Source organism: Schistocerca piceifrons, unplaced genomic scaffold (assembly GCF_021461385.2).
Source record: "Schistocerca piceifrons isolate TAMUIC-IGC-003096 unplaced genomic scaffold, iqSchPice1.1 HiC_scaffold_1870, whole genome shotgun sequence".
Lineage (NCBI taxonomy): Eukaryota > Metazoa > Arthropoda > Insecta > Orthoptera > Acrididae > Schistocerca > Schistocerca piceifrons.
The window spans coordinates 2,970,481-2,993,743 of NW_025727757.1; the positions used below are offsets into that span (position 1 = coordinate 2,970,481).

The following is a 23,263-nucleotide window of genomic DNA, read 5'->3' on the forward strand; positions in this document are numbered from 1 at the left end:
AACGGAAATAACTTAATGGAAACTTCTGTGTGGAGTGGAAATCTAAGCCTGCATGCTGCATGCCTGCATGCATCATCGTTGTTGACTGCACACAAGAAAATGTTTATTATCGAATTCCTTTTTGCCAGTTGCTACGAGTGACATGTCTTAACTTGAAATGATGGCCCAAAAAGTTTTGTGTGACAGTTGAAATCAACACCACCCATCATTGTTGAAAAGACACGTAGAGGCGATAAAAATAAAAATTACTTTTCTCCTTTGGTTTGATGAGCACATATTACTATTTCAAATGACACAATGAAATTATTTGCAGACAACCACGAATACAACGGATGCTAACTACTATGGACATATCCCTGGGAACAATTTCTTAGCACAAAAGACCTTTGTCACACCAGATACATATTGTTACATTCTGAGGACTCATTAGCCTCTGATTGTACATTTTTTTCTAAGGACCAAACATTTTCATTTTATCAAGTTAAGGCCCAATGGCTCAAATGTCCACCCAACCATCCTGGTTTACATTTTCCTTTTTTTTTTTTAAACTGATCAATGCAAATGCTGTGGCCTTTCCCTTGAAATGCCACTATCTATTTCCTTTCCCACATTTGAGTGCTGTAGATTCTGCTTCGTCTCTTATGGTCTTGCAGTCGATAGGACGTTTAACACTAAATTACTTCTTTCTTTCTTCCGCAATATTTGCTATTGAATTAAAGTGTTGCATGATGGTTAACTGGTCACATTTCATGACGTTTGCCAGTAATCAATTGGGCCATACTGGTAAACCACCACATCAAGACAAACCAACTCAAAATTAGAAAATTATTTTCCGATTTGATTTGTTCAGCGCACTTACCACATACACGCACAAAATACTTTGTGCACCATTTTCAAAGGCTTAAACAACAATCTTCATGACCATCAAGAGTACAACATTCAGTAAGTCACTCCAAGAATAATTTATAACTTCCAATAAAAAATTATGGCTGATAACTAAACTTATTGTAACCTGTATGAGAACATGTAAAACAAAATCTCTATGATCTTATGCATGAATCTACTTGTTTCAGTAAAATTATGGGTGGCCCTTTTAGGCAATATGCATCAATGTAGTACGCCACATAGAAAAAATTATGGACTTTCTCACGCAATTGCACGATACTTTTTTTAGGCCTCCTTTTACCACCTGGAATTTATCTGGAGGGATTATCTGTGCTACGTAAGCTACGTTTACTGAAGACAAGTCTCGTCTTTGCAATGACCGGTTGTGTTAATAGTAACAGAAGAAACTACAATAATGAATGACCTCTTCAAAAAAACATTATATTGGATAAACAAAGCTGCTTAGTACCACCTCAAAGTAAAAAATAAATTTCTTCAGAAATTATAACAAAAGGAATCCACTTCGAGAATAACAATGGACCCATTCTCAGAACAGCAACTGCGTATGATTGACTTACTTATAAATCAAATGCATCTCTTCTCTCAGTAAAATTATATGCCTTAGCACAAAAATAAAGAAATAGAAAATAATTAACTTTCCTTGACACAATACCACACTACTGCAGCTATTAATACAACAAAGGTACCAGGAGAACGTTCTGGAAGTTTGATTGATACTTGTCACCGAGTTTTGTTCTATGATCTAGTGTTGGTGCAACCTAAACTCTTAGAAGATGACAGCTGCTCAGGTGGGAGAAACATTTCCTGCAAAAATTTCCATAGGCTACAATAATTCCAGTAAGGCAGCTGACAATTATGTGATTTTATTTCATCGATTACAAAATCAAGTCGAAAGTACACATTAGGTAGGTAAGGCCACTAGTGAAAGTTGATTATTGGTAAACAAGGAAAAGAATGTTTTGTAAAGGCTGTAATTAACCTCCAGGAAAAGGAAACGCTCATCCAGTGAGGAGCATCCTCCGCTATCAACAAAACAATGGCACTGGACTAAAAGTTTGATGGTCTGTTAAAATGGCTCTAGCTTCATATGATTAAGCTCTGTGTTCGAGTCACTGATCAGCCGAACACTAAACAACTATGAAAAGACCCTCTTAGCTTCTGCTGAGTTCAGTTAAACAACATAGTCCGACAATTAGAAGCTCACCATCAACCTTTCCTATACCAGAAATTTTATTTCATTACTGAACCAATGATCATGTCGATTATGTACAGTGCTGTATCTGTCGTATGTAGAGTCTTTTATCTGTAATGGAAATTCTATGGTAACGTATACATATTTCAGTTATGTGAACTTTTGGAACAAAGTTTAAATTAAGCTTGTTAATGTAAATAACTACTGGAATGATTATTATGTAATGCACTGTAAATGACTTGGTCCATAGTTAGGGAATGCAGGGTTGAATGTAAAAAATGTGGGGAATCCCTGCAGCTACAGAAGTAGCCTGGCAGAATGGAAAAGGTGTCGTTCACGCAAGCGGCAACTTGTCCCTTGCGACGGCTAAGGAGTCTGGCTTGAGCAGTGCTGTGGTTAATATCTCGCTAGCAGTAGCAGAACATTGTGGCTCATTCTTGCAGTTTTGAGGCAGAGGAGCTAAGAGCGTTGCTTATGCACCTTTGATTCTGCATTTGGTGATACCATGTATAATGGCACGGTTTTCGGCCCTGCAAAAATATAATTCAGAAGACCTATAACAGGGCGAGGCCAACAGTACTGCCATGACTACATCGCCGCCATGTTAACAGCCACTGCAAATCACGCCACCAGTGCCACCAGCCTTCCACCAAAATGTTTATATTTGGCACTCTGTAAATGGACCAGGTATTTGCGAAATTTGGTTGATTTTCATAATAATTGTGGTATTGCTAAAAGCTCTGTCTTGCACCTGTGATTATCCCAAATCACAAACCTCACCAGGAATCCTATCCTAGTGAATTTAATTCCGAGTGTGCTAATTTATCATGAAAAAACTATTCAGAAATAGTTGTGATTACTTTCTGATGTGTGGAGTTGTGTTTAAAGTTCAGTTTTATAGTTTGAGAAATACTACACTGCCAGTGTGGTTTTCAATCTATCTGCAATCGTTTTCTTAAATAATTTGCCTTACTTAAAAAAGTACCAGTAAATAGTAAAGTTGTTAGTTAAAAGAATAATAATATTGAATAGAAGTAAAAAAGATTATTAATTATGCACTTTGATCAGAATTACAAAGCTCTATCACTGTTCATTTTATGAGTAGGTGTTTGAACTTGAATATAAAATTTTTTTGGCATTTGCACAGTCAACCATATTTTGAGAAGGTTAAAAGACTGCTTTTCAAAGCACACTTGTTATTTGAAGAGTTATAGTTTGTTGTGCTTCACTTAATGAATAATTATTCATGACAATACTCACAATTTCCCATACACACTTGAGTAGTTTTGTTAATGAGCATGGTTCATCAAACCATTAAAGTTTAATAGCCCTCATGTGCTAGGCCAGTTGGTTAATGAAGCAAAGCAAAGGTCCCTCCAGAGCCACTGTAGTTAGATTTGCTTTCTGTTTAATTGCTTCAAACTGAGCTCAAGAAAGAAATATTTACTGTGTTTGCTATTTTAATGCAAGCTGGTTCATGTAATGGCATAGAGAAACTCTACTAAGCAATGATGTTATAGAGTATGATCATAATAAACCCCGATTTAAATCAGAATCATTTCATGCTCTGCGCTGTTCAGTAATGCTATTAGTATCATGTGTGTTGGTGACCAGTTGTATTAACTGCTGCATCTAGTTCATTCAAGGTACATCGTCTTCACTTCCAAGTTAGTACTACATTTATCTGCAACGTTAGGTTACTGTGTTCTAGTGCGAACAGATGTCAAGTAAGAGTTTAGTAGATGTTAAGCAAAGTTAGGTTAGCCCTAGCACTGCCTTGAGCTTTATTACATTGTTTGACAAAAATTCCTAATTAGGCTGGCGACATATTAATACGTAATATTAAACTTGTTTTTGTGCTGGGGAAAATCTGTTCCTCACCCACCTGTTTAGTGTTGGTTATACTCTGCTGGAGTGTTTTGGAAGTGAATCCCAGTCAAACAGATTGTTTGTTCTGTTCCCATTAGGTTATCTCACGGTCACAACTTTCTCAAAAATTCCTCATAGAGGTTTAATGTAATCACTGACTGCCATTTATGGTGGTCGGTGTTACCATTACAAGCACTCCCTTTGGAGGAGCCCTCCTGCACCATTCCACCACATGATGGCTGACTTGCTGCTAGTACATTTGTATGGCTGCTTCGGTATCTTGGCATTTTCAGCTCTTAAGGAGGGAGGTAGAGCTTTAGTTGGTAAAGACATTTCCAGCTGGAGTACATCACAACCAGACACACATTATAGAATCAGATATTGGATTTTAAGGTGTACCCAGGACCAGATGTACAGTCAGATCACAATTTAGTTATGACAATGAGTGAAGTAAATTTTAAGAGAGTTGTTACGTGAATTCAGTGTGTAAATAAATAGGATACTGAAGTACACAGGAATGGAATGTGAATTTTAACTTCTATGAGGCTCTAGATAATCTGATATTGAATGGCGATCAAACGAATTTTCAAGTTCGTCTATATAATCGATGAGAGACAATTCATAACAACAGACAGCCAGAAAAAGACATCCAAACACTACAGAAGTGACCAAGCGCTGGTAAGTGTGATAGCTTACGCACAATGAGCCAAACAGCTCATGAATCCAACTTACTGACAAAAATAACAATATCCAGAAGAATGGAAGACAAAGCTTATGATCTGTTTGAGGATGCTAAATTTGGAGTAATGGATCCAGGGAGGACAACTTGACCTTCAACCTTATAGTGGCAGGAATGTGTGAGAAAAATCAAGAGATATTTATTGGATTTGTAGATCTTTACCTGACATTTGACAGCATGAAACAGTGAATTTTTTTTTCTCTAAAAGGTACGTATATGGTACAGCAGATAACATAGAATATGAGCAATAATCAACAAGAATTGGTACTCTGAATCAAAGATGATTAAAGATAAAGATGCAGGTAGTCTCCACAAATGTTCAGATGAACACTGAAGAATCATTGGTGGAATTGAAGAAACTTCCAGGAATTTAATTAAAACTGAAGGTGAAAACGATTTTGTTTAATAAAATTCACTGGTGATATTTCTGTGTTCACTGAAAGTCTGAATGAATCACCAGAGTTGATGAATGTAAGAAATAGTTGAATGAACACTAAATCAGGATTAATGAATGGAAGAAAGAGGAAAGTATTGCTGAGTAGCAGAAATAACATTGGTGGCAATGTTTACATCGGAATTAAGGACCACGCAGTAGACTGCTTGTAGTGACTATTACACATGAAGCTAATTTACACTGAGGGACAGAGCGTGGTTGTCACAAGGAGTAATGTTGCATGGGAAAGCAGGAGATTCCTTGTGAAACAAAGTTACTAATACCAAGGATAGGCCTTAATTTGTATTGGATGTCCCTTAATGTATGTTTGGAGCACAGTACTGCATAAAAATTAATCGTGGATTATGGAAAAAAACAAGAGGGGAATCTAAGCATTCCAAATTTGGTGCTATACAAGGATGTTTAAACTAGGTGAACTCATAACAGAACTGTGGAACGTCTCTGCAGAACAGGTGAGGATATTGTGATATGTGGAAAACTGTGACAAGTACGAGGGTCAGCATAGTAAGTTATATTTGAAGGCATCAGGGAATAACTGCCGTGGCACTAGAGGTAGTTGTTGAGGTTAAAAACTGAAGGGAAAGACAGAGGAATGCATGCCACAAATGACAGTGGATTCTGGGTGCTCATGGCACTGTAAATCTGTTGCTCACACAGATAGACACATTGTCAACAGGAGGCAGAGTTTCTGTTTCGCATGTCTGTGGTTACTGGGACTGGCTGTTACAGCAGTGGGGCAACCAAGGTGGACCACTCCCTGACAAGCTAAGGCTCTGCTGACGTTTGCTTCTGGCTGGTGCTTGCAGAGTGTAATTTTTGTTACTAACAGAAACTTTATAGCAAATTATTGGGTTGTTTTTCCTGCCTCATTCCTGACGAGAACCAAAAATGGTCTCATAAATGTGTGTATGTGTGACCTCTGCTAGATCATTCCAATACATCTAGAGTAACATACAATTATCTCATTTGACATTGTGTTACACATTCAGTGCACTCATACTCTACCTGCCACTAAATTTTCTGTGGATGACATTGCATGAATTATTGCTGGCATTGGTTTGCTGATCTTGATGAGAATAAGTCACTGAACTGTTGACAATAGCTATTTTCTCTACCAACCTATTCTTAATTAACCTCTCTCCCATGATACTATGATCTATTCCTGAGGATACCACTCATGAATGTATGTTCTGATGATTTTGAGTATTTATTTCTGATCTACCTTACAATGTTGTGTGTGTGTGTGTGTGTGTGTGTGTGTGTTGAGGGAACTCACCGCATTTGAGAGACAGTGGCCTTATCAGGTTGAGTAGTCGTGGGCTGCGCAGCAGCAGGTGTCTGGCGAAGTGCGCTGGCAGAGGTGGCGGCAGTGGCGGAGGTGGTGGTGGTTCTGGTTGTGGTACTCAGCTCCGTAACGACTGGTGCGCTGCACATACAGAGAGAGGCAGGGTGTGAGCTGGCTGGTGTTTCCTCGTGGGGATGTGGGGGTGCCTCCCTATGGCCAGCACTGCTGAGGGACCATCCACACACTGGCAACTATATGGACGACATGTGCCACATATTGGGACAGGGCTCCCGTCAATACAAATGAATGACCAGTAAGCTAGTAACTATCAGCTGCACCACCCGAGCTTCCCACGGCAGTCGCCGAACACGATACAACATGTAGTTCAAAACAAAGTGCAGCCAGAAGGTACATACATTTGCAAAAACTCAATTACAGAATTACTGGAGAGGTCAGCTCAGGTATTATCACCATCAAATCTATACCAACGGCCTGAATTCCACTCCACCTAAGTTGTATGCACCCACATAATGTTACAGTCTTACAGTCCCTCCGATCTCTTTTCAGTACGGGCATTTCACTCTACAAAATGGTTACTACGAGACACTACTTGAAGAAATTCATCTGTAATACTGAGTCCACAATCAGACTAATGTCACGATAATGTAAATATCACGAAACCTGGTATAATCAGGTGACAGTCTACAACACTTGTAAACTCAAGTTTATTGCAATAAATGACATTCCAGAAACTTAAGTTTCAACTTTAAATTACATGACTAAGACATTTGTATTACAATTAAGCAACTATTGTCTCTTAAGTAAGTATGAAAGATCTTAAATATCATTTTGGCCACATGTAAGCATGTGTGTGCAAATGTTGAAATGACATAGCATAAAGTTTTGTGTTAGATGATTCAAACCCAGCAAGTAATAGGATTGTTAACTAAGGGCAATAATACATTACATATCCAAATATAGCTAGATGCGAATCTGAAATGTTGAGAAAGTATTTTGTACCTTCACTGGGATTTGAATCCAGCACCTATCATTGTTTTCTAACCACAAATACACATTAAACATCTGCTTAGACTAGCTGTAGCGAGATTTGCATATGTCTGAAACGGAAATAACTTAATGGAAACTTCTGTGTGGAGTGGAAATCTAAGCCTGCATGCTGCATGCCTGCATGCATCATCGTTGTTGACTGCACACAAGAAAATGTTTATTATCGAATTCCTTTTTGCCAGTTGCTACGAGTGACATGTCTTAACTTGAAATGATGGCCCGAAAAGTTTTGTGTGACAGTTGAAATCACCACCACCCATCATTGTTGAAAAGACACGTAGAGGCGATAAAAATAAAAATTACTTTTCTCCTTTGGTTTGATGAGCACATATTACTATTTCAAATGACACAATGAAATTATTTGCAGACAACCACGAATACAACGGATGCTAACTACTATGGACATATGCCTGGGAACAATTTCTTAGCACAAAAGACCTTTGTCACACCAGATGCATATTGTTACATTCTGAGGACTCATTAGCCTCTGATTGTACATTTTTTTCTAAGGACCAAACATTTTCATTTTATCAAGTTAAGACCGAATGGCTCAAATGTCCACCCAACCATCCTGGTTTACATTTTCCTTTTTTTTTTTTAAACTGATCAATGCAAATGCTGTGGCCTTTCCCTTGAAATGCCACTATCTATTTCCTTTCCCACATTTGAGTGCTGTAGATTCTGCTTCGTCTCTTATGGTCTTGCAGTCGATAGGACGTTTAACACTAAATTACTTCTTTCTTTCTTCCGCAATATTTGCTATTGAATTAAAGTGTTGCATGATGGTTAACTGGTCACATTTCATGACGTTTGCCAGTAATCAATTGGGCCATACTGGTAAACCACCACATCAAGACAAACCAACTCAAAATTAGAAAATTATTTTCCGAATTCATTTGTTCAGCGCACTTACCACATACACGCACAAAATACTTTGTGCACCATTTTCAAAGGCTTAAACAACAATCTTCATGACCATCAAGAGTACAACATTCAGTAAGTCACTCCAAGAATAATTTATAACTTCCAATAAAAAATTATGGCTGATAACTAAACTTATTGCAACCTGTATGAGAACATGTAAAACAAAATCTCTATGATCTTATGCATGAATCTACTTGTTTCAGTAAAATTATGGGTGGCCCTTTTAGGCAATATGCATCAATGTAGTACGCCACATAGAAAAAATTATGGACTTTCTCACGCAATTGCACGATACTTTTTTTAGGCCTCCTTTTGCCACCTGGAATTTATCTGGAGGGATTATCTGTGCTACGTAAGCTACGTTTACTGAAGACAAGTCTCGTCTTTGCAATGACCGGTTGTGTTAATAGTAACAGAAGAAACTACAATAATGAATGACCTCTTCAAAAAAACATTATATTGGATAAACAAAGCTGCTTAGTACCACCTCAAAGTAAAAAATAAATTTCTTCAGAAATTATAACAAAAGGAATCCACTTCGAGAATAACAATGGACCCATTCTCAGAACAGCAACTGCGTATGATTGACTTCCTTATAAATCAAATGCATCTCTTCTCTTAGTGAAATTATATGCCTTAGCACAAAAATAAAGAAATAGAAAATAATTAACTTTCCTTGACACAATACCACACTACTGCAGCTATTAATACAACAAAGGTACCAGGAGAACGTTCTGGAAGTTTGATTGATACTTGTCACCGAGTTTTGTTCTATGATCTAGTGTTGGTGCAACCTAAACTCTTAGAAGATGACAGCTGCTCAGGTGGGAGAAACATTTCCTGCAAAAATTTCCATAGGCTACAATAATTCCAGTAAGGCAGCTGACAATTATGTGATTTTATTTCATCGATTACAAAATCAAGTCGAAAGTACACATTAGGTAGGTAAGGCCACTAGTGAAAGTTGATTATTGGTAAACAAGGAAAAGAATGTTTTGTAAAGGCTGTAATTAACCTCCAGGAAAAGGAAACGCTCATCCAGTGAGGAGCATCCTCCGCTAACAACAAAACAATGGCACTGGACTGAAAGTTTGATGGTCTGTTAAAATGGCTCTAGCTTCATATGATTAAGCTCTGTGTTCGAGTCACTGATCAGCCGAACACTAAACAACTATGAAAAGACCCTCTTAGCTTCTGCTGAGTTCAGTTAAACAACATAGTCCGACAATTAGAAGCTCACCATCAACCTTTCCTATACCAGAAATTTTATTTCATTACTGAACCAATGATCATGTCGATAATGTAGAGTGCTGTATCTGTCGTATGTAGAGTCTTTTATCTGTAATGGAAATTCTTTGGTAACGTATACATATTTCAGTTATGTGAACTTTTGGAACAAAGTTTAAATTAAGCTTGTTAATGTAAATAACTACTGGAATGATTATTATGTAATGCACTGTAAATGACTTGGTCCATAGTTAGGGAATGCAGGGTTGAATGTAAAAAATGTGGGGAATCCCTGCAGCTACAGAAGTAGCCTGGCAGAATGGAAAAGGTGTCGTTCACGCAAGCGGCAACTTGTCCCTTGCGACGGCTAAGGAGTCTGGCTTGAGCAGTGCTGTGGTTAATATCTCGCTAGCAGTAGCGGAACATTGTGGCTCATTCTTGCAGTTTTGAGGCAGAGGAGCTAAGAGTGTTACTTATGCACCTTTGATTCTGCATTTGGTGATACCATGTATAATGGCACGGTTTTCGGCCCTGCAAAAATATAATTCAGAAGACCTATAACAGGGCGAGGCCAACAGTACTGCCATGACTACATCGCCGCCATGTTAACAGCCACTGCAAATCACGCCACCAGTGCCACCAGCCTTCCACCAAAATGTTTATATTTGGCACTCTGTAAATGGACCAGGTATTTGCGAAATTTGGTTGATTTTCATAATAATCGTGGTATTGCTAAAAGCTCTGTCTTGCACCTGTGATTATCCCAAATCACAAACCTCACCAGGAATCCTATCCTAGTGAATTTAATTCCGAGTGTGCTAATTTATCATGAAAAGACTATTCAGAAATAGTTGTGATTACTTTCTGATGTGTGGAGTTGTGTTTAAAGTTCAGTTTTATAGTTTGAGAAATACTACACTGCCAGTGTGGTTTTCAATCTATCTGCAATCATTTTCTTAAATAATTTGCCTTACTTAAAAAAGTACCAGTAAATAGTAAAGTTGTTAGTTAAAAGAATAATAATATTGAATAGAAGTAAAAAAGATTATTAATTATGCACTTTGATCAGAATTACAAAGCTCTATCACTGTTCATTTTATGAGTAGGTGTTTGAACTTGAATATAAAATTTTTTTGGCATTTGCACAGTCAACCATATTTTGAGAAGGTTAAAAGACTGCTTTTCAAAGCACACTTGTTATTTGAAGAGTTATAGTTTGTTGTGCTTCACTTAATGAATAATTATTCATGACAATACTCACAATTTCCCATACACACTTGAGTAGTTTTGTTAATGAGCATGGTTCATCAAACCATTAAAGTTTAATAGCCCTCATGTGCTAGGCCAGTTGGTTAATGAAGCAAAGCAAAGGTCCCTCCAGAGCCACTGTAGTTAGATTTGCTTTCTGTTTAATTGCTTCAAACTGAGCTCAAGAAAGAAATATTTATTGTGTTTGCTATTTTAATGCAAGCTGGTTCATGTAATGGCATAGAGAAACTCTACTAAGCAATGATGTTATAGAGTATGATCATAATAAACCCCGATTTAAATCAGAATCATTTCATGCTCTGCCCTGTTCAGTAATGCTATTAGTATCATGTGTGTTGGTGACCGGTTGTATTAACTGCTGCATCTAGTTCATTCAAGGTACATCGTCTTCACTTCCAAGTTAGTACTACATTTATCTGCAAGGTTAGGTTACTGTGTTCTAGTGCGAACAGATGTCAAGAAAGAGTTTAGTAGGTGTTAAACAAAGTTAAGTTAGCCCTAGCACTGCCCTGAGCTTTATTACATTGTTTGACAAAAATTCCTAATTAGGCTGGCGACATATTAATACGTAATATTAAACTTCCTTTTGTGCTGGAGAACATCTGTTCCTCACCCACCTGTTTAGTGTTGGTTATACTCTGCTGGAGTGTTTTGGAAGTGAATCCCAGTCAAACAGATTGTTTGTTCTGTTCCCATTAGGTTATCTCACGGTCACAACTTTCTCAAAAATTCCTCATAGAGGTTTAATGTAATCACTGACTGCCATTTATGGTGGTCGGTGTTACCATTACAAGCACTCCCTTTGGAGGAGCCCTCCTGCACCATTCCACCACATGTGGATGGCTGACTTGCTGCAAGGTTGTGCCCTGTGTTCTGTGACATTTGTATGGCTGCTTCGGTATCTTGGCATTTTCAGCTCTTAAGGAGGGAGGCAGAGCTTTAGTTGGTAAAGACATTTCCAGCTGGAGTACATCACAACCAGACACACATTATAGAATCAGATATTGGATTTTAAGGTGTACCCAGGACCAGATGTACAGTCAGATCACAATTTCGTTATGACAATGAGTGAAGTAAATTTTAAGAGAGTTGTTACGTGAATTCAGTGTGTAAATAAATAGGATACTGAAGTACACAGGAATGGAATGTGAATTTTAACGTCTATGAGGCTCTAGATAATCTGATAATGAATGGCGATCAAACGAATTTTCAAGTTCGTCTATATAATCGATGAGAGACAATTCACAACAACAGACAGCCAGAAAAAGACATCCAAACACTACAGAAGTGACCAAGCGCTGGTAAGTGTGATAGCTTACGCACAATGAGCCAAACAGCTCATGAATCCAACTTACTGACAAAAATAACAATATCCAGAAGAATGGAAGACAAAGCTTATGATCTGTTTGAGGATGCTAAATTTGGAGTAATGGATCCAGGGAGGACAACTTGACCTTCAACCTTATAGTGGCAGGAATGTGTGAGAAAAATCAAGAGATATTTATTGGATTTGTAGATCTTTACCTGACATTTGACAGCATGAAACAGTGAATTTTTTTTTCTCTAAAAGGTACGTATATGGTACAGCAGATAACATAGAATATGAGCAATAATCAACAAGAATTGGTACTCTGAATCAAAGATGATTAATGATAAAGATGCAGGTAGTCTCCACAAATGTTCAGATGAACACTGAAGAATCATTGGTGGAATTGAAGAAACTTACAGGAATTTAATTAAAACTGAAGGTGAAAACGATTTTGTTTAATAAAATTCACTGGTGATATTTCTGTGTTCACTGAAAGTCTGAATGAATCACCAGAGTTGATGAATGTAAGAAATAGTTGAATGAACACTAAATCAGGATTAATGAATGGAAGAAAGAGGAAAGTATTGCTGAGTAGCAGAAATAACATTGGTGGCAATGTTTACATCGGAATTAAGGACCACGCAGTAGACTGCTTGTAGTGACTATTACACATGAAGCTAATTTACACTGAGGGACAGAGCGTGGTTGTCACAAGGAGTAATGTTGCATGGGAAAGCAGGAGATTCCTTGTAAAAACAAAGTTACTAATACCAAGGATAGGCCTTAATTTGTATTGGATGTCCCTTAATGTATGTTTGGAGCACAGTACTGCATAAAAATTAATCGTGGATTATGGAAAAAAACAAGAGGGGAATCTAAGCATTCCAAATTTGGTGCTATACAAGGATGTTTAAACTAGGTGAACTCATAACAGAACTGTGGAACGTCTCTGCAGAACAGGTGAGGATATTGTGATATGTGGAAAACTGTGACAAGTACGAGGGTCAGCATAGTAAGTTATATTTGAAGGCATCAGGGAATAACTGCTGTGGCACTAGAGGTAGTTGTTGAGGTTAAAAACTGAAGGGAAAGACAGAGGAATGCATGCCACAAATGACAGTGGATTCTGGGTGCTCATGGCACTGTAAATCTGTTGCTCACACAGATAGACACATTGTCAACAGGAGGCAGAGTCTCTGTTTCGCATGTCTGTGGTTACAGGGACTGGCTGTTACAGCAGTGGGGCAACCAAGGTGGACCACTCCCTGACAAGCTAAGGCTCTGCTGACGTTTGCTTCTGGCTGGTGCTTGCAGAGTGTAATTTTTGTTACTAACAGAAACTTTATAGCAAATTATTGGGTTGTTTTTCCTGCCTCATTCCTGACGAGAACCAAAAATGGTCTCATAAATGTGTGTATGTGTGACCTCTGCTAGATCATTCCAATACATCTAGAGTAACATACAATTATCTCATTTGACATTGTGTTACACATTCAGTGCACTCATACTCTACCTGCCACTAAATTTTCTGTGGATGACATTGCATGAATTATTGCTGGCATTGGTTTGCTGATCTTGATGAGAACAAGTCACTGAAATGTTGACAATAGCTATTTTCTCTACCAACCTATTCTTAATTAACCTCTCTCCCATGATACTATGATCTAGTCCTGAGGATACCACCCATGAATGTATGTTCTGATGCTTTTGAGTATTTATTTCTGATCTACCTTACAATGTTGTGTGTGTGTGTGTGTGTGTGTGTTGAGGGAACTCACCGCATTTGAGAGACAGTGGCCTTATCAGGTTGAGTAGTCGTGGGCTGCGCAGCAGCAGGTGTCTGGCGAAGTGCGCTGGCAGAGGTGGCGGCAGCGGCGGAGGTGGTGGTGGTTCTGGTTGTGGTACTCAGCTCCGTAACGACTGGTGCGCTGCACATACAGAGAGAGGCAGGGTGTGAGCTGGCTGGTGTTTCCTCGTGGGGATGTGGGGGTGCCTCCCTATGGCCAGCACTGCTGAGGGACCATCCACACACTGGCAACTATATGGACGACATGTGCCACATATGGGGACAGGGCTCCCGTCAATACAAATGAATGACCAGTAAGCTAGTAACTATCAGCTGCACCACCCGAGCTTCCCACGGCAGTCGCCGAACACGATACAACATGTAGTTCAAAACAAAGTGCAGCCAGAAGGTACATACATTTGCAAAAACTCAATTACAGAATTACTGGAGAGGTCAGCTCAGGTATTATCACCATCAAATCTATACCAACAGCCTGAATTCCACTCCACCTAAGTTGTATGCACCCACATAATGTTACAGTCTTACAGTCCCTCCGATCTCTTTTCAGTACGGGCATTTCACTCTACAAAATGGTTACTACGAGACACTACTTGAAGAAATTCATCTGTAATACTGAGTCCACAATCAGACTAATGTCACGATAATGTAAATATCACGAAACCTGGTATAATCAGGTGACAGTCTACAACACTTGTAAACTCAAGTTTATTGCAATAAATGACATTCCAGAAACTTAAGTTTCAACTTTAAATTACATGACTAAGACATTTGTATTACAATTAAGCAACTATTGTCTCTTAAGTAAGTATGAAAGATCTTAAATATCATTTTGGCCACATGTAAGCATGTGTGTGCAAATGTTGAAATGACATAGCATAAAGTTTTGTGTTAGATGATTCAAACCCAGCAAGTAATAGGATTGTTAACTAAGGGCAATAATACATTACATATCCAAATATAGCTAGATGCGAATCTGAAATGTTGAGAAAGTATTTTGTACCTTCACTGGGATTTGAATCCAGCACCTATCATTGTTTTCTAACCACAAATACACATTAAACATGTGCTTAGACTAGCTGTAGCGCGATTTGCATATGTCTGAAACGGAAATAACTTAATGGAAACTTCTGTGTGGAGTGGAAATCTAAGCCTGCATGCTTGCATGCATCATCGTTGTTGACTGCACACAAGAAAATGTTTATTATCGAATTCCTTTTTGCCAGTTGCTACGAGTGACATGTCTTAACTTGAAATGATGGCCCAAAAAGTTTTGTGTGACAGTTGAAATCAACACCACCCATCATTGTTGAAAAGACACGTAGAGGCGATAAAAATAAAAATTACTTTTCTCCTTTGGTTTGATGAGCACATATTACTATTTCAAATGACACAATGAAATTATTTGCAGACAACCACGAATACAACGGATGCTAACTACTATGGACATATCCCTGGGAACAATTTCTTAGCACAAAAGACCTTTGTCACACCAGATACATATTGTTACATTCTGAGGACTCATTAGCCTCTGATTGTACATTTTTTTCTAAGGACCAAACATTTTCATTTTATCAAGTTAAGGCCCAATGGCTCAAATGTCCACCCAACCATCCTGGTTTACATTTTCCTTTTTTTTTTTTAAACTGATCAATGCAAATGCTGTGGCCTTTCCCTTGAAATGCCACTATCTATTTCCTTTCCCACATTTGAGTGCTGTAGATTCTGCTTCGTCTCTTATGGTCTTGCAGTCGATAGGACGTTTAACACTAAATTACTTCTTTCTTTCTTCCGCAATATTTGCTATTGAATTAAAGTGTTGCATGATGGTTAACTGGTCACATTTCATGACGTTTGCCAGTAATCAATTGGGCCATACTGGTAAACCACCACATCAAGACAAACCAACTCAAAATTAGAAAATTATTTTCCGATTTGATTTGTTCAGCGCACTTACCACATACACGCACAAAATACTTTGTGCACCATTTTCAAAGGCTTAAACAACAATCTTCATGACCATCAAGAGTACAACATTCAGTAAGTCACTCCAAGAATAATTTATAACTTCCAATAAAAAATTATGGCTGATAACTAAACTTATTGTAACCTGTATGAGAACATGTAAAACAAAATCTCTATGATCTTATGCATGAATCTACTTGTTTCAGTAAAATTATGGGTGGCCCTTTTAGGCAATATGCATCAATGTAGTACGCCACATAGAAAAAATTATGGACTTTCTCACGCAATTGCACGATACTTTTTTTAGGCCTCCTTTTACCACCTGGAATTTATCTGGAGGGATTATCTGTGCTACGTAAGCTACGTTTACTGAAGACAAGTCTCGTCTTTGCAATGACCGGTTGTGTTAATAGTAACAGAAGAAACTACAATAATGAATGACCTCTTCAAAAAAACATTATATTGGATAAACAAAGCTGCTTAGTACCACCTCAAAGTAAAAAATAAATTTCTTCAGAAATTATAACAAAAGGAATCCACTTCGAGAATAACAATGGACCCATTCTCAGAACAGCAACTGCGTATGATTGACTTACTTATAAATCAAATGCATCTCTTCTCTCAGTAAAATTATATGCCTTAGCACAAAAATAAAGAAATAGAAAATAATTAACTTTCCTTGACACAATACCACACTACTGCAGCTATTAATACAACAAAGGTACCAGGAGAACGTTCTGGAAGTTTGATTGATACTTGTCACCGAGTTTTGTTCTATGATCTAGTGTTGGTGCAACCTAAACTCTTAGAAGATGACAGCTGCTCAGGTGGGAGAAACATTTCCTGCAAAAATTTCCATAGGCTACAATAATTCCAGTAAGGCAGCTGACAATTATGTGATTTTATTTCATCGATTACAAAATCAAGTCGAAAGTACACATTAGGTAGGTAAGGCCACTAGTGAAAGTTGATTATTGGTAAACAAGGAAAAGAATGTTTTGTAAAGGCTGTAATTAACCTCCAGGAAAAGGAAACGCTCATCCAGTGAGGAGCATCCTCCGCTATCAACAAAACAATGGCACTGGACTAAAAGTTTGATGGTCTGTTAAAATGGCTCTAGCTTCATATGATTAAGCTCTGTGTTCGAGTCACTGATCAGCCGAACACTAAACAACTATGAAAAGACCCTCTTAGCTTCTGCTGAGTTCAGTTAAACAACATAGTCCGACAATTAGAAGCTCACCATCAACCTTTCTTATACCAGAAATTTTATTTCATTACTGAACCAATGATCATGTCGATTATGTACAGTGCTGTATCTGTCGTATGTAGAGTCTTTTATCTGTAATGGAAATTCTATGGTAACGTATACATATTTCAGTTATGTGAACTTTTGGAACAAAGTTTAAATTAAGCTTGTTAATGTAAATAACTACTGGAATGATTATTATGTAATGCACTGTAAATGACTTGGTCCATAGTTAGGGAATGCAGGGTTGAATGTAAAAAATGTGGGGAATCCCTGCAGCTACAGAAGTAGCCTGGCAGAATGGAAAAGGTGTCGTTCACGCAAGCGGCAACTTGTCCCTTGCGACGGCTAAGGAGTCTGGCTTGAGCAGTGCTGTGGTTAATATCTCGCTAGCAGTAGCAGAACATTGTGGCTCATTCTTGCAGTTTTGAGGCAGAGGAGCTAAGAGCGTTGCTTATGCACCTTTGATTCTGCATTTGGTGATACCATGTATAATGGCACGGTTTTCGGCCCTGCAAAAATATAATTCAGAAGACCTATAACAGGGCGAGGCCAACAGTACTGCCATGACTACATCGCCGCCATGTTAACAGCCACTGCAAATCACGCCACCAGTGCCACCAGCCTTCCACCAAAATGTTTATATTTGGCACTCTGTAAATGGACCAGGTATTTGCGAAATTTGGTTGATTTTCATAATAATTGTGGTATTGCTAAAAGCTCTGTCTTGCACCTGTGATTATCCCAAATCACAAACCTCACCAGGAATCCTATCCTAGTGAATTTAATTCCGAGTGTGCTAATTTATCATGAAAAAACTATTCAGAAATAGTTGTGATTACTTTCTGATGTGTGGAGTTGTGTTTAAAGTTCAGTTTTATAGTTTGAGAAATACTACACTGCCAGTGTGGTTTTCAATCTATCTGCAATCGTTTTCTTAAATAATTTGCCTTACTTAAAAAAGTACCAGTAAATAGTAAAGTTGTTAGTTAAAAGAATAATAATATTGAATAGAAGTAAAAAAGATTATTAATTATGCACTTTGATCAGAATTACAAAGCTCTATCACTGTTCATTTTATGAGTAGGTGTTTGAACTTGAATATAAAATTTTTTTGGCATTTGCACAGTCAACCATATTTTGAGAAGGTTAAAAGACTGCTTTTCAAAGCACACTTGTTATTTGAAGAGTTATAGTTTGTTGTGCTTCACTTAATGAATAATTATTCATGACAATACTTACAATTTCCCATACACACTTGAGTAGTTTTGTTAATGAGCATGGTTCATCAAACCATTAAAGTTTAATAGCCCTCATGTGCTAGGCCAGTTGGTTAATGAAGCAAAGCAAAGGTCCCTCCAGAGCCACTGTAGTTAGATTTGCTTTCTGTTTAATTGCTTCAAACTGAGCTCAAGAAAGAAATATTTACTGTGTTTGCTATTTTAATGCAAGCTGGTTCATGTAATGGCATAGAGAAACTCTACTAAGCAATGATGTTATAGAGTATGATCATAATAAACCCCGATTTAAATCAGAATCATTTCATGCTCTGCGCTGTTCAGTAATGCTATTAGTATCATGTGTGTTGGTGACCAGTTGTATTAACTGCTGCATCTAGTTCATTCAAGGTACATCGTCTTCACTTCCAAGTTAGTACTACATTTATCTGCAACGTTAGGTTACTGTGTTCTAGTGCGAACAGATGTCAAGTAAGAGTTTAGTAGATGTTAAGCAAAGTTAGGTTAGCCCTAGCACTGCCTTGAGCTTTATTACATTGTTTGACAAAAATTCCTAATTAGGCTGGCGACATATTAATACGTAATATTAAACTTGTTTTTGTGCTGGGGAAAATCTGTTCCTCACCCACCTGTTTAGTGTTAGTTATACTCTGCTGGAGTGTTTTGGAAGTGAATCCCAGTCAAACAGATTGTTTGTTCTGTTCCCATTAGGTTATCTCACGGTCACAACTTTCTCAAAAATTCCTCATAGAGGTTTAATGTAATCACTGACTGCCATTTATGGTGGTCGGTGTTACCATTACAAGCACTCCCTTTGGAGGAGCCCTCCTGCACCATTCCACCACATGATGGCTGACTTGCTGCTAGTACATTTGTATGGCTGCTTCGGTATCTTGGCATTTTCAGCTCTTAAGGAGGGAGGCAGAGCTTTAGTTGGTAAAGACATTTCCAGCTGGAGTACATCACAACCAGACACACATTATAGAATCAGATATTGGATTTTAAGGTGTACCCAGGACCAGATGTACAGTCAGATCACAATTTAGTTATGACAATGAGTGAAGTAAATTTTAAGAGAGTTGTTACGTGAATTCAGTGTGTAAATAAATAGGATACTGAAGTACACAGGAATGGAATGTGAATTTTAACTTCTATGAGGCTCTAGATAATCTGATATTGAATGGCGATCAAACGAATTTTCAAGTTCGCCTATATAATCGATGAGAGACAATTCATAACAACAGACAGCCAGAAAAAGACATCCAAACACTACAGAAGTGACCAAGCGCTGGTAAGTGTGATAGCTTACGCACAATGAGCCAAACAGCTCATGAATCCAACTTACTGACAAAAATAACAATATCCAGAAGAATGGAAGACAAAGCTTATGATCTGTTTGAGGATGCTAAATTTGGAGTAATGGATCCAGGGAGGACAACTTGACCTTCAACCTTATAGTGGCAGGAATGTGTGAGAAAAATCAAGAGATATTTATTGGATTTGTAGATCTTTACCTGACATTTGACAGCATGAAACAGTGAATTTTTTTTTCTCTAAAAGGTACGTATATGGTACAGCAGATAACATAGAATATGAGCAATAATCAACAAGAATTGGTACTCTGAATCAAAGATGATTAAAGATAAAGATGCAGGTAGTCTCCACAAATGTTCAGATGAACACTGAAGAATCATTGGTGGAATTGAAGAAACTTCCAGGAATTTAATTAAAACTGAAGGTGAAAACGATTTTGTTTAATAAAATTCACTGGTGATATTTCTGTGTTCACTGAAAGTCTGAATGAATCACCAGAGTTGATGAATGTAAGAAATAGTTGAATGAACACTAAATCAGGATTAATGAATGGAAGAAAGAGGAAAGTATTGCTGAGTAGCAGAAATAACATTGGTGGCAATGTTTACATCGGAATTAAGGACCACGCAGTAGACTGCTTGTAGTGACTATTACACATGAAGCTAATTTACACTGAGGGACAGAGCGTGGTTGTCACAAGGAGTAATGTTGCATGGGAAAGCAGGAGATTCCTTGTGAAACAAAGTTACTAATACCAAGGATAGGCCTTAATTTGTATTGGATGTCCCTTAATGTATGTTTGGAGCACAGTACTGCATAAAAATTAATCGTGGATTATGGAAAAAAACAAGAGGGGAATCTAAGCATTCCAAATTTGGTGCTATACAAGGATGTTTAAACTAGGTGAACTCATAACAGAACTGTGGAACGTCTCTGCAGAACAGGTGAGGATATTGTGATATGTGGAAAACTGTGACAAGTACGAGGGTCAGCATAGTAAGTTATATTTGAAGGCATCAGGGAATAACTGCCGTGGCACTAGAAGTAGTTGTTGAGGTTAAAAACTGAAGGGAAAGACAGAGGAATGCATGCCACAAATGACAGTGGATTCTGGGTGCTCATGGCACTGTAAATCTGTTGCTCACACAGATAGACACATTGTCAACAGGAGGCAGAGTTTCTGTTTCGCATGTCTGTGGTTACAGGGACTGGCTGTTACAGCAGTGGGGCAACCAAGGTGGACCACTCCCTGACAAGCTAAGGCTCTGCTGACGTTTGCTTCTGGCTGGTGCTTGCAGAGTGTAATTTTTGTTACTAACAGAAACTTTATAGCAAATTATTGGGTTGTTTTTCCTGCCTCATTCCTGACGAGAACCAAAAATGGTCTCATAAATGTGTGTATGTGTGACCTCTGCTAGATCATTCCAATACATCTAGAGTAACATACAATTATCTCATTTGACATTGTGTTACACATTCAGTGCACTCATACTCTACCTGCCACTAAATTTTCTGTGGATGACATTGCATGAATTATTGCTGGCATTGGTTTGCTGATCTTGATGAGAATAAGTCACTGAACTGTTGACAATAGCTATTTTCTCTACCAACCTATTCTTAATTAACCTCTCTCCCATGATACTATGATCTATTCCTGAGGATACCACCCATGAATGTATGTTCTGATGCTTTTGAGTATTTATTTCTGATCTACCATACAATGTTGTGTGTGTGTGTGTGTGTGTGTGTGTGTGTGTTGAGGGAACTCACCGCATTTGAGAGACAGTGGCCTTATCAGGTTGAGTAGTCGTGGGCTGCGCAGCAGCAGGTGTCTGGCGAAGTGCGCTGGCAGAGGTGGCGGCAGCGGCGGAGGTGGTGGTGGTTCTGGTTGTGGTACTCAGCTCCGTAACGACTGGTGCGCTGCACATACAGAGAGAGGCAGGGTGTGAGCTGGCTGGTGTTTCCTCGTGGGGATGTGGGGGTGCCTCCCTATGGCCAGCACTGCTGAGGGACCATCCACACACTGGCAACTATATGGACGACATGTGCCACATATGGGGACAGGGCTCCCGTCAATACAAATGAATGACCAGTAAGCTAGTAACTATCAGCTGCACCACCCGAGCTTCCCACGGCAGTCGCCGAACACGATACAACATGTAGTTCAAAACAAAGTGCAGCCAGAAGGTACATACATTTGCAAAAACTCAATTACAGAATTACTGGAGAGGTCAGCTCAGGTATTATCACCATCAAATCTATACCAACGGCCTGAATTCCACTCCACCTAAGTTGTATGCACCCACATAATGTTACAGTCTTACAGTCCCTCCGATCTCTTTTCAGTACGGGCATTTCACTCTACAAAATGGTTACTACGAGACACTACTTGAAGAAATTCATCTGTAATACTGAGTCCACAATCAGACTAATGTTACGATAATGTAAATATCACGAAACCTGGTATAATCAGGTGACAGTCTACAACATTTGTAAACTCAAGTTTATTGCAATAAATGACATTCCAGAAACTTAAGTTTCAACTTTAAATTACATGACTAAGACATTTGTATTACAATTAAGCAACTATTGTCTCTTAAGTAAGTATGAAAGATCTTAAATATCATTTTGGCCACATGTAAGCATGTGTGTGCAAATGTTGAAATGACATAGCATAAAGTTTTGTGTTAGATGATTCAAACCCAGCAAGTAATAGGATTGTTAACTAAGGGCAATAATACATTACATATCCAAATATAGCTAGATGCGAATCTGAATTGTTGAGAAAGTATTTTGTACCTTCACTGGGATTTGAATCCAGCACCTATCATTGTTTTCTAACCACAACTACATATTAAACATCTGCTTAGACTAGCTGTAGCGCGATTTGCATATGTCTGAAACGGAAATAACTTAATGGAAACTTCTGTGTGGAGTGGAAATCTGCCTGCATGCATCATCGTTGTTGACTGCACACAAGAAAATGTTTATTATCGAATTCCTTTTTGCCAGTTGCTACGAGTGACATGTCTTAACTTGAAATGATGGCCCGAAAAGTTTTGTGTGACAGTTGAAATCAACACCACCCATCATTGTTGAAAAGACACGTAGAGGCGATAAAAATAAAAATTACTTTTCTCCTTTGGTTTGATGAGCACATATTACTATTTCAAATGACACAATGAAATTATTTGCAGACAACCACAAATACAACGGATGCTAACTACTATGGACATATCCCTGGGAACAATTTCTTAGCACAAAAGACCTTTGTCACACCAGATGCATATTGTTACATTCTGAGGACTCATTAGCCTCTGATTGTACATTTTTTTCTAAGGACCAAACATTGTCATTTTATCAAGTTAAGGCCCAATGGCTCAAATGTCCACCCAACCATCCTGGTTTAAATTTTCCTTTTTTTACCTAAACTGATCAATGCAAATGCTGT

The 23,263-nt window shown here is 38.2% G+C and overlaps 1 protein-coding gene across 1 annotated transcript in view; it reads right to left on the reverse strand.

Annotated features, from left to right (window-relative positions):
* The window catches only part of LOC124741120 (mucin-2-like), a 261,502-nt gene that overhangs the window by 45,633 nt on the left and 192,606 nt on the right, over positions 1 to 23,263 (reverse strand). The window contains exons 22-24 of the mRNA XM_047248654.1: positions 21,583 to 21,732; positions 14,021 to 14,170; positions 6,437 to 6,586 (exon numbers count right to left, since the gene is read on the reverse strand). Of these exons, the coding sequence (XP_047104610.1) occupies positions 6,437 to 6,586; positions 14,021 to 14,170; positions 21,583 to 21,732 (450 nt within the window). The remainder of the gene's footprint in view (positions 1 to 6,436; positions 6,587 to 14,020; positions 14,171 to 21,582; positions 21,733 to 23,263) is intronic.